Below are 18,064 nucleotides of genomic sequence, written 5' to 3' on the forward strand. Positions count from 1 at the left end.
CAGAGACCATATAATACGGTCTCTGGTACAGGGTTATGTTACTCATTGCCAATATGAACGAACGAACGATGAGACGTCAGCAACAGCGGACAGTTTACCGAATGCCGATGTCTTGTTGGAGCGATAAGATGCACAGGGTGAGGTAGCGATATGTGCACAGACAACTGCTGGAAGTGCGTTTACCGAGTAGAACCTTCAAGAATCAGTGGTGACGTGAAGGAAAAGGAGACCTCAAGAGTCGACCTAATTCCGGAGATGCATCGAAACTTTAATTCTGTGAAGAGTTTGAAGCAGAAACACCCACACTGCTAAGCCGTCCAGGACATCCATTTTGTACAGAACGTCTGTGAGTGGCACTTTCAGGTTGGTATGATCATGTTATATTGACTGACAACTTCTGTATATATAAGGTGAAGAATCCCACCTTCTAAAATGCCCCAGAGTACTTGAATGGACACTGATTCATCACGATAAATGTTTCGTGCCAGTAAACTTCGTCAGATGGTCCCCTGCTCTATCGACCATGACGGACATGGGGACTAGCTGTTCAAACTGACAGAATTTACTCAACCTGTCCAATAGGACAATAGGAACAGTGGATGCCCATCAGATGCCGTTATTATCCCCGGTAGTTCTTGTCTGGTTACAATAAAGTATCCCAGCAGTGAATGCTTTTCGAATGTTTATGATGACTAAATCAAGTGTATCCTACTTCTGTGTGTTTTTACCTCGAAACCTAACCATGTCATGTAACAATGTGATGCCTATTGATTTACGAAAATAAACCGCACATTTGATTTATTTGAATCTGTTAACTAAATCAGCTTTACTTTGCCATTCCTAGAAAAAAGCATCTTCATTCCACAACTGGCCGAGTATAGCGAACTGAAAGATATAGTGGGACAAACACACAAAATTAAAAGAGACAAAACGCCACATGTACCCGTTTTTTGTCATCAGGACGTCGCAATCAGCAATATTCCAGCTATATGGCGTCTGTCTGTGAATAATCAAGTCTGGGCCAGGCAATCCAGTGATGGACAACATGAGCATCGATCTGCGCAATTGGGAACCGATGCCATGTGTCATCCAAGCCAGCGAGCCTGACCACCCGATCCGCCTCTTACGACGTGTCCAGCATATGTGGAAAGCATGCCCAGAAGGTTTAAACGATATTTGTCGCATTTGTATACATGTATTTGTTGTTTAGCGCATTAATGAAACGCCCAGCTTCATGTCTGTAAATCTAGTCACTGACATCATGAGGATCGATCTACACAAGTGGAATACGAGGAAACGTGTCAACTAGGTCAGCGTTCTTGACCACCCGACACCGTCAATCTCCCCATACCAGAGGCGTGGCTTGCTAAGGCCAATTTTATTTCGGATGTCCACGGGAGGTTTCGACGTTAAAATGGCGAATCCCAAGAGCTCTTCTTCACGTCTTCAGTTCTGACTAAACAGTGTGACGCATAACTGACTCGGTTCTAGAAAAAAAAGTAAAGTAACTCTTTGTCAATATATACACTTCATTTTAAATTTACGATTGAAAACAGGAGACATGTCGGGGTCATCAATCTTGATATGATGATAATGGACCTTTTGAGAGTGCATCACCTCTTGAACCTCCTTGTGACCATAGTTATTTGTACAGCATAATGATTCAAATAAACACACAATACCCCGGCTAGAAGCACACAGTACCAACTGCGTGATGGAAGACTATTGTTCAAATAAACAGTCTATATTGATTATCGAGCTGCTGAAAACCGTCAAAATCAAGAATGTCACTCCATGCACGTTGTCACAAGCTCGGCTACTGCGTTGTGCACGTGCATCCAATGCGTTGGGTTCAGGGTGGTGATAAAGGGAACTGCTGGTGCGACAATATGGGGCTTCTGTCTTTGAAAGTTGTTATACTTAATATCCAATTCAAAGAACTCCCATTCTTTCTAAGAGCTCATAGTATCATGAGGCCGAGGTCAAGGGCTTAGAACTTTTAAAACGGAGAATGTTCCACTGCTTTCAAAATATTTACGTTATAATGCAAATCTAGTGATATATTTGCACGGACATGAAGATGTGCATGGTCATCACTGCAGATACTGAGTGGAACGCTAAAGATTGAACCACGCTGTGGTCTCTCCTGGATCCTGCACAGGTCCCGCTACATAAAACCGGTAACGTGGGATGGGTGTCACGTACGCACCTAAGATTTACGACCCATACTCCTCGGCCAACAGCGCCATGTTGTACCCAGTCGTGCAAAAACTGATATTTTAGTAGTTTTGATGTACGGTGATATTAGGTCCCCCCAAAAGTTCGTCAAATATTTGATTTTTTTTCAAATTTTCAACGTTTTACTTTGTAGTTTCTGCAATAAAGAAGTCTTGGTGTTTTAACAGCAATATCACGTGACAAGCAGGCCTTCAGGATTACTGCGGCCATGAAGAATGTGTCTTCAGCATCCCATACATGCCTATCCTGAGAGGCGACTGGAGGGATCCGGAGGTCTGGCTAGAGACCATATAATAGATTATTATATTATATGGTCTCTGGTCTGGCTCACTGACTTGTAGCGCCAGTGTCTAGTAGATAATCGAGCCTGAACATGACAAACCAGTGATCGGTATTATGAACACTGTTCCATGCTGTTGGATATGGTGGTGATCATGATGATGACAGCTGGCAATCAGAGGGCCAGACCATGGGATCAGTCTCTTTAGCAGTATCGTGCCACGTTCAAGGACCTGGGGCTAACTCTACACTGGAATCTCCAATGGATCTATGAGGCAAACTGTGGTAAGCAGTGAGCACATCAATGCCAGTAATTGACCTTGTTCCAAGTCTGTTTTTCTTTTCTGTTTGCAACTTTTCTACCTTATGATAGATCTGGTATGGAAGGTGAAAGATAGTACTTTGGCTCTGATTCCACAAGCAAATAAAGACTTTTGTGATGACACTGGAACATGACTTTAACTTTTACAAAAAGATTCAAACAAGTTCAGTCTTCAAATTATCATACTGGAGAACGATCCTTTATTATGGCTTAAAAACATAAAAAAAACATATCTGCAAGTAGACCAATCCAAGATAACAACCCACTCCAACTGAATCTGGGAATGTCATTATTAATGGTGAATGAATGAATCTTGGATTCTCCCAGAAATATTTGTGAGTGGGCTATAAATACCTGTAACACAGTAACCTGTAACACAGTAACCTGTAACTATCAAGTTTGCACCAAGTAAACCATACTCTGAAGCACGAGAAACAATCCAGGTCATAGTAGTACTGACACTTCTCAGGGTGGACAATGGACATATCTTTGCAAGTGTTTGTGGTTAGTGACAGGCAAAGTACTCTTGCCTGTTTGTGAACTTAAAAATCCCTCTTTCATGATGATGCTCAGAAACATGCTCATTACATATTTACACAAGTCTTGCATGCATAGAAGATCCTTCTGGTGTTTTATTGTATTTATGACTATAAGGGCTGATACAGAAAGCTTGAAAGCCCTTCTACTTTGAAGAAATCATTTAACACTACAGACAGCAATCACTGGAGATATCATTGAGACTGCAACTCATAACAAGTGATTGATATCATGAGTTACACTCAGTATGCATGGCATGATGACAAATAAGTTATCAGCTGACCTACTGATCCAACTCAGTAATCTCTCATGACACACCCGTGAAGAACTGATCTTCAGCAACCAATGCTGGCCATAAGAGGCAGCTAAGAGGTCAGACTTGGTTGACACATGTATCTGTATTTCGTATATCGATACTCATGTTGTTGGTTACAGGATTGTCCATTATCTACACTCCTCAGCCATAGAGCTGGAATACAGCTTAAACAACACCCAAGCAAGATAATCCTGCATCAAGTTCTAACCAAGGTCCAAATCAAGTCTTACACTGCACAGATCATCACCTAATGATCTAACACAGACCCACTGGTTGTTATGAGCAATAATCACATCATCAGAGGCCAAACATAAAGGTCACTAAATTCTCCTTCAATAGTCCTCCCACTGAACATTTATGCTAATATATTTTCTTATTGATGGGTAGATATGACCCAGCAATCATTTTCCTCCAAATATTAAGAAACGAAGAGTATGATGGTGTCTCTGACAGAAGGCGATAGTTTTTTGGACCTTGGTTCCTGTCATATTTCAGATAAAATGGACTCCCTTCATCGAGAAAGGTATTGGGTCTCATGGCTCTGTACTGTTTGTAAAAGTACACAAAGCATCTGTTTGGAGTCTGAGGCTTTGCAAACACTTTCAGGGAAAAACTGTTATTTATTGGACGTTCTAAATATTCCTGTCCTTTTTCATTACTCTTCAACAAAAGGTCTCCCCATTTCATGCCAAGGTGCTCGGCTGGCCGTCTGATAGCAAAGTATTTGGAGTTCAGAAACCACATCGTGTTGGTGAGAATTTCAGGACTATGGGCACCAAGCTGGCCAGCCTGGAACAAGGTCTCTATGTCATTATCATCAACAGGGGAATGTTTCTGGGCCACAACTTTTCCCCCTTCACTTATCTTCCTCTTCAGATAGTCACGGCAAGACTGGAACTGTCTGTCTTTGCTGATGGAGTGTGGGTAACCAGCATCCTTCAGGAACATGTCCAAATGGACCTGCACATTTTTCAATGTCCTGGCATTTAACTCTCTGCCATCTATTTTTCTTGCTTCTTTGAAATAGTCCAACAGAAGTAAATTGAGCTTCTCTGGAGGAGTTGACAGCAGGTCAACATCTATGCCTGCCCTGTCAAAATGGAACCTTCGGAATTGCTTCACCGAGCTTTTGACAACGTTTAGTGTGCCTGGGCTGAGCTTGCTCTTGTTTGGTGTTCCACCATAGGAATCTACAGAAGCAGATCCCTTAGAAGCTGTAGGAAAACTCTCCTCTTCCATGGACACAAGCTCGCAAGAATCTAGTTCATCCTCGAACAGGTCCAAGTCAATCATATCTTCAGGTTTCGGTTCCACATGGCAAGCCACATACTCGACACTCTTGGGCAGTGTTTGAGGCAGCGTCACCTGAGCCTCTTCAGGTTGAGATGACTCTTCTTCAAACAATGTCTCTGTTTTGAAATTAGCTGCGGAACTGAAGGACTGAGACATTGGTGAGTATTCCTGATTGAAGTCTGTACATTCTTTCAAAGTAGCTGGTTGTATAACTTGAGTTTGGTCAGATTCTTGGAAAGAGGTTTGCCTAGAGTGAGTTCTTTTTCTGTGGGAAGTGTAACAGTTATCGTCATCTTGTTGGCATACATCTCTGTTGTTCGAGGAGTCAGAATGGCCTGTTGTTTTACAAACTTGTGCACAGTAGCTCTCACTGATCACATTACCACTGCTCTGCAGCAGTTCACTGAGAAAATATCTCTCTTTCTTCAGGTTGTCAATCTCCACACACACATAGCCGCTGACCTCCACAAACTGACTGAAGTTCACAAAATTGTGACAGGCTTTTTGTATATTTTCCAAAAGGGATCTGAAAAACTGGGCGGAGTTTTCCTTCTCCATTCTGCAGCCAAGGAACTTCCTGGAATGACACAAAATCAAATAAGTTTTATTAAATGAGACTAAAATCATCTTGATATTCTCAAATTTTGCATGAACAATATTGCCCATTAATGATCAGAAATATTGAATTATCTATAATCTGTCCAGTTTTCATTCATCAGCTTTGAGTTTTGATTAGCATTTTGATTAAAATGGTGAACTCAAAATGAATCCCTGGGTTAAAATGGCTCAACAAAATCAATGGGTATGATTCAAAGCCACAAAAAGGTATGCTATGACATCATCCTGGAGACATCACCATGGAATGCTATGACATTGTCACAAACTGGTGTAAACACAACCCCCCAACTTTAATAGGTAATACATTTTATTAACTAAATCTTATTTACAATAGTTCATATAGGCTTGAATTCACAATTCCATTCTCACATCACCATTCACATATACTCACATACATTCACATCAGCACTCACGTCGACCCTCAAAATATCACAACACTACAAATGTCTGCCTAAAGAAACACACAACCATTCATATCATAATGATATATATGCATGGAAGATGGATAATTCAAGAAATTCATTGACAGCACAAATCAAAAATTATTATAAACTGTACAAATTACTGACAATGCTGCCATCATTGCATGTGGGATTTCAGATCGTTCAGTAATTCATTGGTAGGTGGGAGGTCCTTCCCCTCCATATCTTACCACACTTCAGAGGCATGTCAACATGATGCCTGCTGATCAGTCTGTGCAGCCTTACTGGCAAGGCATATCAGACTCATAGATGTCAGTTCACATCACAGGCTGCATGTCAGGATTGATCCCTCACGATCAACGGGACAGCCTTACAGGGTGTGATACATACCCACAAGACTGGATACAAAAAGCACACCATGTACTTGGTGCCTTTACATATGCACAATACATGTATATCTATTTCACACATACAGGATGTGTTTACTTTGCCGTTTCACACATACAGGATGTGTTTACTTTGCCGTTTCACACATACAGGATGTGTTTACATGGTCGTTTTACGGGTAGGAGTTCTGCCCGTATCCCTCACTTGAAATATATTCCATTTATTAGGACTATTTCACGGATTTAGGGTTTAGGTTCAGGGTTTAGGGTTTACGTTCAGGGTTTAGGTTTAGAATTTTTAGAAACATAGGCCTATATTCTTCGGCATAGAATGATTAAAAACCGCTATGGTGTTTACAAGAGGAAATCTTTCCGTTTTACAGTCTCTCAATACACAACACTACCACTATGATTTCAGGTGAATCATAATTCAATCATTCAATCATATTACTAACCTCCACAATAATATTTCATATACTTCACCTCAGCTCAGGTTATATATCTTAAGCGGCATAAAACTAAACTCACTCACTTATATATCTTAAGGTGAAATGCCATTAAATCTCAATACATATCCAAACAATTCATTCACATATTCTCACCAAAAAATAACATCAAATTATCATACTCACACCAGCTAAATAAACAAGGAAAACAGCGAGCCTGACACAAACACATATACTTTCCAACTGGTTGCAAACTCACAACTTTAAAATCAACCCGTATATACCCCCAAGCTACTTGCCTGACCCCAAGCGCTCAATCCAGATACATGCAACAGTCTCTCATACTGCACACCTCCTACACAAACAATCACTCGACGCTTACGTCACTGCTCTTGCTCGAAAATCCTCAGTCCAAACCTGTCACACTTCAAGCATAGAATAACACATACACAGTGATTTTGACAGACATCATGTTGGAATACTATGACAAAAGGACACTATAACATCACCTCGGAGTTTTATGACATCACTGTGGAATATTATGACATCACTTTGGAAAAATATGACATCATCAAGGATACTATGACATCACTCTGGAATATTACGACATCATTTTGGAACAATATGACATCATCAAGGATACTGTGACATCATCCAGGATACTATGACATCACCCTAGGTACTATGACATCACACGGGAATATTTCATTTGAGACCTCCGGCTGGTGCCGTCGGTTCCAAATGCATTCCCGTGCTTCAAATACTCAATAACACCCGGAAATTGGCCAACACATGATGTTTATCTCCTAAATGTCATATTGTAATGGATATGATATGCACCATAGTCACATTTGTATATTTAATAACTGCAATATCCATCTCCACCTGCCCTCACTTCATATGAAATTTATTTTGTCATCTCAGCAAATTTCAAGGTGACAATCTTACTAGTAGTGCTTGTATAGATAATCGGTACTCGAATCCGGGTCAGGTACACCTCAAGTCCTACTTTTAGGAATCGAGTAGCTAGGAAGGGAGAGACCTCTGTCGTGACTAGGGCTGATAATAATTTTGTTTTTTTCAGTATTGACGTAATGCACATTTATATCATTGGTATTGTCTGATTAATGGATGTTATTATCAATGACTGTAATTTATCTGTGCATGAGCATTGAATAGTTAAGATACAGTAACAGCATGAACGAAACGTTCTGTGTTTTAATGAGGAATGTGAGTAATGGTGTTGCTCTCTGCATTTGTTACACAGATGTAAATTATCTAACCTGAGATCAGTTTCAATATCTCCCTTTCAAGTTTTCTATAATAGTCTCTGTCAAATCATGATTGAAGATTCAGAAAGTGACTGCAAACGCTGTATTTCTTACACTTGATTTCGATTTGGGTAAGTACATCTGGATACTCAGTTACATTTTTCCCTAGCCATCCCAACCCTACTTACTAGAGCAATACCAAATAGCCAATTACAAATTGCACATGACTCCTTATTGTCATCAGTGGAGATGTAGCCTTAAGATGGATGACAAGAATATGGAATAAAGCAGCCTAGAATATGTTAACCACTTACAAATGGTATGCATCTTACAAAACATGGAGTCAGTGAGTAAATTTGGCTAACACCACTTTTGGAAATATTCCAGCAATATCACGTCAGGGAACACCAGAAATGGGTTTCATACATTACATCCATGTGGGGAAATGAACCCGGGTCTTCGGCATGACAAACAAATGCTTTAACCACTTGGCTACCATAACTCCCCTACAAAATGTGGATATATTTCATCAGAATTGTGTGAATGGTATATTTTCAAATTGTTAACAACCATTTTCCCAGAATTGACAAGAAACAGAACTCTTTGGAAGACTTCTGGTTATAGGAAATTCACCCATACCAGTTGTTTATTCAGTGAAAAGCATAACAATTTTCTGTACTTACAAAAACAACTGTGGATGTTCACAGAAACAATGGTTGCTCATCAGCAAACAAGAACATCATAGGCCAGACCAATTGTATTTCTTGTTTTACAGATTTTTTCCTCAGAAAACCTAAAGGCGGGAGGGAAGAAAATAAAAACAAAATCATCAGTCAAAGTAATATTCCTTTTCAATACTAAAAGTATTATACTGTTTGGAGTTTATGAATATGGGACAAAACACAATATGAAAGACGTTCTCTTGTAAATTTACATTTTTGGCCAATAAAAACAAGATTTCATTTTTTGAACAGGGAAAGAAAATTTTTATCTTTTTTCTTACAACCAGCAGATTCAGAAAAGAAGAAATATAGTTGGTCTGGCCTTATCTACAAGAACAAGAACAAGAACATTTCACTGGGAAAGAAGTAACCTGAACTGATAAAACAGTTGCAAGAAGAAGTCTTGAAATGTAAGGAAGATTCTTCAGGCTTCAGTAACACATGCTTGTTGTAACAGGTGACATATGTGATGGGGTGGGCAGATTTGATGACTTGGTTGACACATGCTGTTATGTCCCAGTTGAGCAGATCAGTGATCATGAAGCTGATCACTGGATTGTCTAGTCCAGACTCGATTACTTACAGACCGCTGCCATATAGCTGAGTGTGCCGTTAAGCAAAAGACGATATAACAATAATTGAAATGTCATGTTGGGGCAAGATGTAGCCTTGAAACATCACAAAAAATGTGAAAGTTGTTATCTATTAAAGTTTCCTGTTTACAAAAATTTACAGTTTTTTTTGGAGGACCAATATCGTTTCCTCATTAACACCAATGATCCTACTTAATATTTTCCATAGAAAACAGACATTAATGATTATATAGTGAATCATTTTGTGTAATAAGTGTATTTATCGGGGGCTATAAAAGTTTTCAAGAAGCCACTTGCCAAAGGGTTAGTGACTTTTAGAGTGTAACTTGTCCTGATTAAAGTTTCCACATGCCCTGACTTCTATGACATAATCATAAAGATGTAGTTATGAGAGAATAAATCAATATGGTATTTTATATTAATGTTTACTGGATTATTCATCGATAAGTGATAAATAGCACTTCTACTATTTAATAGCTACATTTTGAGCCATTATGAAATGAAATCTAAGTTTATTTGCAGTTTGAAACCTGAAACAAGCACAAATTATCTAGTAGCCAATGGACAAGTAAGATACCATTATTTGATTTCCCAAAATGAAAACTGACTTGTCCCAGGCGATGTGATATTTGAACCCCTGATTTATATGTTCATAACTATATATTCATGTTTTTCTAGTTCAGTTTCATACAAATTCCTCAGCACATTTTGAATTTCTTACATTGTCATCTTCGCTCCATTTGTTCAAACACTACTGTGGATCAGTGCTCACACTTTCAACCACTGGTTTGTGCAACAAAAGTTGATGAGTATACTAGAACTATTATTGCGGCACCTTCACTCAGCAGCAGTGTGTGTGGTATGTGCTAAGACGGCAAAAACAATATTTTGTTATGTTATTGCAATCCTTCATCCAAAGGAGACGTGTTGGTTAAAAAATGATAATATTATTAATGAGAATGAAATTCTGGGATAATTTTCAGTAATAAAACTATTTAGACTCCTTGCTTGCCTTAGCAAGCGTTTGACCATGTCATTTGCTTGTATTACTTGCCATAGGAAGAAAATAGCAATACTAATAATACAATAATAGAGAGTTGCTTCAATTTCCAGGTCGAAGTAGACAATCGAGATTGCCACAATCATGTTGAATAAGTTGTTGTCAATGTTTGTGACAGAAATGAAGATTAAACATAAGTCAACAGAAAATATATATAAATTGCCAAATGTCAGTAACCAACAACATTAACTATAGCAATAACAGAGGTCCCCATGATAAGTGTTTCAAGTCACATCAGTAATATTGGGTTTATCCCTTAGAAATATTTTCCTGGGGAGCGTTTCTCCTTAACCTTTGCTCCCCTAACCCCCAGCCTCCCACCCTCCAAAATCCTGGATGCGCCCCTGTAACTGTGGCATAAAATAACATTCACCCATTCCATTAAGATGGTAAAGAAGTGTCATCTCAGTTAATTTCCTCATAAAATTCTCTTTGTTAAAGGGAGTCCTGATGCTAGAACTATTTTCCTCCATATGTACGTGAACGGAGACCACATCATCTGTTCTGGCAAGAACCACATTAACTGATTCCCTGGAATTTTGTTGAACTTCAGATAGAAGGGAAACTCTTTATCTAAAGTCATCATGGGTCGCTTGTCTCGGTATTGCTTGTAAAAGTTCACAAAACATCTTGCAGGATCTTCTGGCTTTGCAAACACTTTCAGAGAAAATGAATTGTTTATTGGACGTTCAAGGTACTCCTGGCCATTTTCATTGACCTTCAATAAGATGTCTCCCCATTTCATATTGAAATGTTCCCTTGGTTTTCTTTTGGCGAAATATTTTGAATTTAAGAACCACATTGTGTTAAAGAGAGAGTCTGGATTGTGTCCTCCGAGAAGATTCTTCTGAAACATGACCTCCACGTCATTATCGTCTATTGGGATGTGTTTTATTGATGCACGGACCTTCCCACACTCATCCTGTTTGTTTTTGATGTAGTCCCTGCTAGGTTTAAATCTACTATCCCTTGTTATCGAATAAGCATAACCTTCTTGTTTCAAATACCTTTCAAGATACACTTGAGCATTCTTGAGAGAACCAACAGTTAACTCACTCCCATCAGATTTCTTAGCTCCCATAAAATAGTCCAGCAACAGATCATTTAGTTCTTCAGGAGGGGTAGATATCAAATCAAGTTCCACACCAGACTTCTCAAAGTGATACTTCTTGAACTGCTTCACTACAGACTTCAAGACATTTAAAGAACCTGGATTTTGAGTTTTCTTATGCTTGTCTTGAGTCAGCAGACTAGTGTCGAATGACATTTTCTGGGTAATATCTGCTAAGCTGTGATCTTGAAAGGATGAGCTGAAGTCAGCTGAAGTGCTTGTCAATTCATCATCAAACATGTCCAGATCTATGACTTCATCGTCTGTGGTGTTTGAGCATCCTGGATCCCGCGAGTCTCCTACATCCTCTGTCAGACTGTCTGGCAGCGTCACCTGCACTTCACTGATCTCTGATGCGGCACTCAACACAAGGTCACAAAAATGGTCTGATTCTGAACTGCATGACTGATTGCTGAACGACGCTGGAGACTCGACTGGAGTGCTCGCAGCGTATCCTGACAATTTCCTTCTCTTAATCCTGGAAGTAGTGGATTGGAATGTGCTCTGGTGGGCTTCATCTGAACTTATCTCAGAGCATGAAAGAGTCATGTTTGAAGTGGGCCTGTGGAGGTTAAACTGGCCAATGTCAAGATTAGGTTTCCTGTCACTCTGGGAGGAGCTGGAGCACCCTTCATGAGGATCCTGATTCACTGGAAAATGAGGTAGTACCATGGAATCAGAGCTACCTCGGCTGGGAAACACAGACTGACTTGTAACAGAGGTAACACTCTGATGACTGAACACTTTAACATCCTCGATTGTTGTGTCTCGGGGTTGTCTCACATCTGTCCTACTCAGTGGTTCCTGACGTTGTGACTGACCGTTCTCAGAGGCCTTGAACACTTTCGTACAGAAGCTCTCACTGACCACATTACCACTGCTCTGTAGGAGTTCACTGAGGACATATCTCTCCTTCTTCAGGTTGTCGATCTCCACACACACATAGCCACTGACCTCCACAAACTGACTGTATTTCAAGTAACTTTTGCACAATCCTTGAAGCTTCTCTATAAAGGAGGTAAAGAACTGCACTGAGTATTGATCGTCCATTGTCTCCATCTTTGTGGCTTCCAATAATCCTACGAAGAAAATAACCATGGATTAGAAATTCCATGCTGGACCAGGATCATGGATGCTCACCTTCAAACTCAAAGTCTGGGAACTGGTTTGGCAGAGAAAATGTCAGGAATAACATAAAAGCATTTAGTCCCTGATCACTTGGTTTGATCTAAAATTTTGCATTAATGAAAATCATAACTTCATTAAAGTTGACACTTTTGTGAACTGTGAAAATAATGGAGAAATATCACTTGAAGCAAGATAAAAACACAATTCTGAGTTACTGGACAGTATGTCTTTCAGATAATCACATTTGAATCATTATTTTTTCAATGTAATTTTTATACACCTCATATTTCATCTCAATCAAATGTTTTCTACCTACTGTAAGTATGAAGAGAGGATATGTTCATAAAGTCATAATTTGAGACAAGAAAACAGAACAATGCTTCTTGACTAATGTATATAATGTATATATGCAAAGCAATTGCTCAACTCGTTGACAGGGGTATTGCCAATGACAACAAAACATTTTAGTTCGGAATAATTGTTTATTGAAAAAAGTATGGAGTTCCAGTCCCATTAAAAAACATTTGCAAAACATTAAAGTGCATCAAATGGGCAATGTATCGCAGGCGATAACATTAACAGGTACAATGTATACTCTGCATTCATCTGTGAGAGTATTATGATAAAATCAGACGCCACATCCAGAGCCTAGTTCTACCCGAGTTTCAACTGAACAGCGCCTTTGATAATCAAGGGGAGATAAATACTTCCTCACTGAGAAAATTTGGGCATTTCGATGACAGGTCACGACTATATGTTAAATATCCTCATGCGTTTTTGAAAATATAGAAATTAAATGGACGCAAAAACAATTAAACGCTTTCACACAAGCATATGCCAGCATGATTACCTTTCTGACAAAATATCTGTGCAGTTATCACCGTAAACACGCAACGGTGCGACTTCTACGGCCCCTCAGCATCATTCGGAAATGCATCGTACTTTTCCGTCAAGAGCCAGTCATAGAATGTATTTAGCAGTGGATAGTATGAATCCTCATGCGTAGTTCCGATTGAAAATGGAAATTTGTCCTAACGACAATACCTGGTAGTGATGTGAATGTTCTATTGGTTACACTGACATGTTCGTTGATCATTACGATGTTTGAACATATCATGATCTACATCCTTCTGTCTGAACTGGAGATAACTGATGAAAAAGGTCGATAAATGAACTTATGAATAGTAATGCTGAAAGAGAAGATTTCCTATGGGGCGGAGTTCGTGCAAAAATATCTCGGTATTAAAACTTTTACTGTCCAAGAGAGCAGTTCTCTATAATTGTTCTTTATTCGTGTTTTTATGTATTTTCGTCTTCAAGTAACGGGTTAAAATATACTTTTCACAGTTTCACGTTTGGCACAATTATTGGACTCATATGTCGACTCTGGCACTTACTAGTTACAGTGTTAAGTACTGTTACACCGTTCGTACGGTTTACGACGCACTCGGAAATATTCCAAATATATGACAGCAGTCTGTATATAATCGACTCTGGACCAGACAATCCACTGATGCAGGTTAGTTGGTTGTTTAACGCCGCACTCAGCCAGCTATATAGCAGCAGTCTGTAAATAACAGACTCGAGCCCAGACAATCCGTTGATCAACAGCAAGAGCACCAATCTACACAATTGGGATACGATGACATGTGACAACCATGTCAGCGAGCCTGACCAATCGATCCCATTAGTCGCCTCTTACAAGAAGCATGGGTTACGGACGACAAATACTAATACTACCCGGATCTTGGGGGGTACCGCCTAGAACACGTACGCTCCATCGTTACTGAAATAATTATTCGTAGAATGGTTGTTCTTGTAATGGGTTATGGCGTCTTTAGATTATTTCAAGTAACTTTTGCACAATCCTTGAAGCTTCTCTATAAAGGAGGTAAAGAACTGCACTGAGTATTGATCGTCCATTGTCTCCATCTTTGTGGCTTCCAATAATCCTACGAAGAAAATAACCATGGATTAGAAATTCCATGCTGGACCAGGATCATGGATGCTCACCTTCAAACTCAAAGTCTGGGAACTGGTTTGGCAGAGAAAATGTCAGGAATAACATAAAAGCATTTAGTCCCTGATCACTTGGTTTGATCTAAAATTTTGCATTAATGAAAATCATAACTTCATTAAAGTTGACACTTTTGTGAACTGTGAAAATAATGGAGAAATATCACTTGAAGCAAGATAAAAACACAATTCTGAGTTACTGGACAGTATGTCTTTCAGATAATCACATTTGAATCATTATTTTTCACAGTTTCACGTTTGGCACAATTATTGGACTCATATGTCGACTCTGGCACTTACTAGTTACAGTGTTAAGTACTGTTACACCGTTCGTACGGTTTACGACGCACTCGGAAATATTCCAAATATATGACAGCAGTCTGTATATAATCGACTCTGGACCAGACAATCCACTGATGCAGGTTAGTTGGTTGTTTAACGCCGCACTCAGCCAGCTATATAGCAGCAGTCTGTAAATAACAGACTCGAGCCCAGACAATCCGGTGATCAACAGCAAGAGCACCAATCTACACAATTGGGATACGATGACATGTGACAACCATGTCAGCGAGCCTGACCAATCGATCCCATTAGTCGCCTCTTACAAGAAGCATGGGTTACGGACGACAAATACTAATACTACCCGGATCTTGGGGGGTACCGCCTAGAACACGTACGCTCCATCGTTACTGAAATAATTATTCGTAGAATGGTTGTTCTTGTAATGGGTTATGGCGTCTTTAGATTCGAAAAAAATGTCATTCAACAGATAAATCGGATTTGCTTGTATGCCTTATGCCAATGCCTGTCCGCTTTTAAGATTTTGTAGGTAGCATTTCCGGTGAACAATGAAGCATTTAAATTGTCACAAGAGTCATCAATGATTACACTATGCCATTTAGAAAGTGGTCAGATGTAACCTATGTTATATTTGGGATTACACCTTAGTAGTCCACTACTTTAAAGAGTTGAGTCTCATCCGGGAATCGAACACTCACCCTCAGAGTCAGGCACCTAATCGTCAGCACACAAAGTCAGCCGCCTAACCCGTTCAGCCACCGCGACTTCCAGTCAAGAGTCATCAGGGGTCATCATCACGAACGTGTTGGGGCTCCAACCCACCATCCCACTGTAACATTCTTATTCTTTGAAAATTATCACCCAAGAAGTAGTCGCCAGTGTGAAAGAAAAATCACGAACACACAGACTTGTGAGGGTCTGTGTAGGAGCAAAAAATCAGGCAAGTACTGAAATACAAGGGCGGGTCTAGTATCTCTGAGAAGCGAGGTGTACATGAATATCACATGGGTGGACATCAGAAAAATAAGCTTCACACATTGTGCCCATGTGGGGATTTGAACCCGGGTCTTCAGCGTGGACGCTTTAACTATTAGTCTACCCCCTGCTACCCCCTAGACTACTACCCCGCTTTCCATGTGACAAATTTCACCTGAACCAAATGCACAAACAGGCATCATGCATAAGCAGGCGTCAAAGGGCGAAGTGCTCTTTGAAAAAATGGATGAAATTGTCTACGATGCTGTCACCGACTGAAGTACATGAAAACAGTCTTCCATGTTGCCGTCGTGTCAGCTTCTGAGGATGGTGTTCCTTCCTTCGTCAGCCAACAGTGTAGTATGCAATTCATGGCTTACCGGCTGCAGCAGTGGGCATGCGAACTACCCACTGGCCAGATAGACCGTGACTAGTAAAAATCTAGTCGGGCGAGCAAATCTTCAGTCACTGGACCGAGTGGCTAGAGAATTTTCATTGGACCATTTTGTAAATATATAACCCATCAATAGCTTAAACTCCTTAGTGTAAACATCTTTAGTCACCTTTCTAAACTAGATTTAGCGAAATATTCAAAACTGTTTAAGCTACTGTTCATGAAGAAACTGTTATTCTGAACACTTATTTTAAATGAGTGAAAATAGGCGATTTTTGGCGATCGAAACTCAAGACCAAAATACAGCTGCTCACGTGCAAGATATTTGCAACGGCTTTTCAGCAATGTGCTGCATGATCCCAGCCTGGTTCCCTTGGTCTGTTACGCCTGCGCTAACGCTCCGACACTAGGCTCACATGATCCTCGTGCATTTCATCTGCATCAGGTTTACAAATGGTTCCCTTAAATCAAGTTCGTGGAGAAATTCATCTTCGATGTAACCATGTATATATACTTAACATATAGGCAGTGCTTTAACAAAAAATAAGTTAGTGTAACCTTTTGATAGGTACTATACTTCACTTTCTCCGACTTGATGAGCTATAATACTTTTTAAATTCATCCAAGATTGTGGCCGAAAAACATGTGCATAATGTTAGCATTTTAATGATGAAATCCGTAAATAATCAAGTCTGCACTAGACAACCCAGTGATCAACAGCATGAGCGTCGATCTACGCAACTGGGATAAACTGACATGTGTCAACCAAGTCAGCGAGCCTGAGCACATGGTCCCGTCAAGTTGCGACATGACATCCCTATAAAGAAAAGTAATTTAAGTTCTGGTGTCCCTTAAATCAGTTAAAAAAAACCCCACGCTGCAATCATGAAGTTTACATGGCGCCTTCGCAGAACATGAACGTGCAACCAAAACCTTTTGAGATATTATGAGAAGCAAACATTTCGTTCTGCACAATCCCCTATTTTGATCAAATATCCCAAATATGTGTATAGGTTATATACATCATAAAACAATGCGTATGTTTTCATGTTTTGTTTCTATACCGTTTCCGGTTCGTATTAAAGTAAACAAATGTTTTGGAAAGAGCTACTATTCTCACGTCATCCAAATGTTGAAGTGTTTGTAAGTTTTGAAGTGTGTCACATAAATTCATACAGGAATATCTCATATTTATAACGTCAGTGTGATGTTGTCAAGGACACTGGCAGTAGCAGTTAGTCCTTCAGTCCTCTCTTTCACCTTGGCCGCAGAGAAAAGACTCGAATGTACATCTTTCAATTTCAGACCGAAAGGCTGCTGAAAACGGCAATGCAGTTTGTAAATAATAGAGTGACTGAGTTTAGTTTTACGCGGCACTCAACAATATTCCAGCTATATGGCGACAGTCTGGACCAGACAATCCAGTGATCAACTCCTTGAGCATCGACCTGCGCAATTGGGAACCGATGACGTGTGTCAACCAAACCAGCGAGTCTGACCACCCGATCCCTTTAGTCGCCTCTTACGACAAGCATATTCGCCTTCTATGGCAAGCATGAGTTGCTGAAGGCCTATTCTACCAGGAACTTCCCCGGCCTGTTCTTCTCGGTCTGTCAATAATAAACGGGAACAAAACT

The 18,064-nt window shown here is 39.9% G+C and overlaps 1 protein-coding gene across 2 annotated transcripts; it reads right to left on the reverse strand.

The window, feature by feature from the left end:
• Nucleotides 1-3,010: 3,010 nt before the first annotated feature.
• Nucleotides 3,011-13,682, reverse strand: LOC137266083 (zinc finger MYM-type protein 3-like). 2 transcript variants are annotated; one of them, XM_067801585.1, is made up of 2 exons: nucleotides 13,593-13,682; nucleotides 3,011-5,562 (listed from the first exon to the last, which is right to left on the reverse strand). In XM_067801585.1, exon 2 carries the CDS (start codon nucleotides 5,541-5,543, stop codon nucleotides 4,053-4,055), a length of 1,491 nt encoding a protein of 496 aa, XP_067657686.1. In that variant the 5' UTR covers nucleotides 5,544-5,562; nucleotides 13,593-13,682; the 3' UTR covers nucleotides 3,011-4,052. The 2 variants fall into 2 exon arrangements, with proteins under 2 accessions (XP_067657686.1, XP_067657685.1); XM_067801584.1 differs by lacking the exon at nucleotides 3,011-5,562 and adding an exon at nucleotides 8,731-12,693 and having other exon boundaries at nucleotides 13,593-13,679.
• Between the last annotated feature and the right edge of the window lie 4,382 nt (nucleotides 13,683-18,064).

This window comes from Haliotis asinina, chromosome 15 (assembly GCF_037392515.1).
Source record: "Haliotis asinina isolate JCU_RB_2024 chromosome 15, JCU_Hal_asi_v2, whole genome shotgun sequence".
In the NCBI taxonomy this organism is placed as follows: domain Eukaryota; kingdom Metazoa; phylum Mollusca; class Gastropoda; order Lepetellida; family Haliotidae; genus Haliotis; species Haliotis asinina.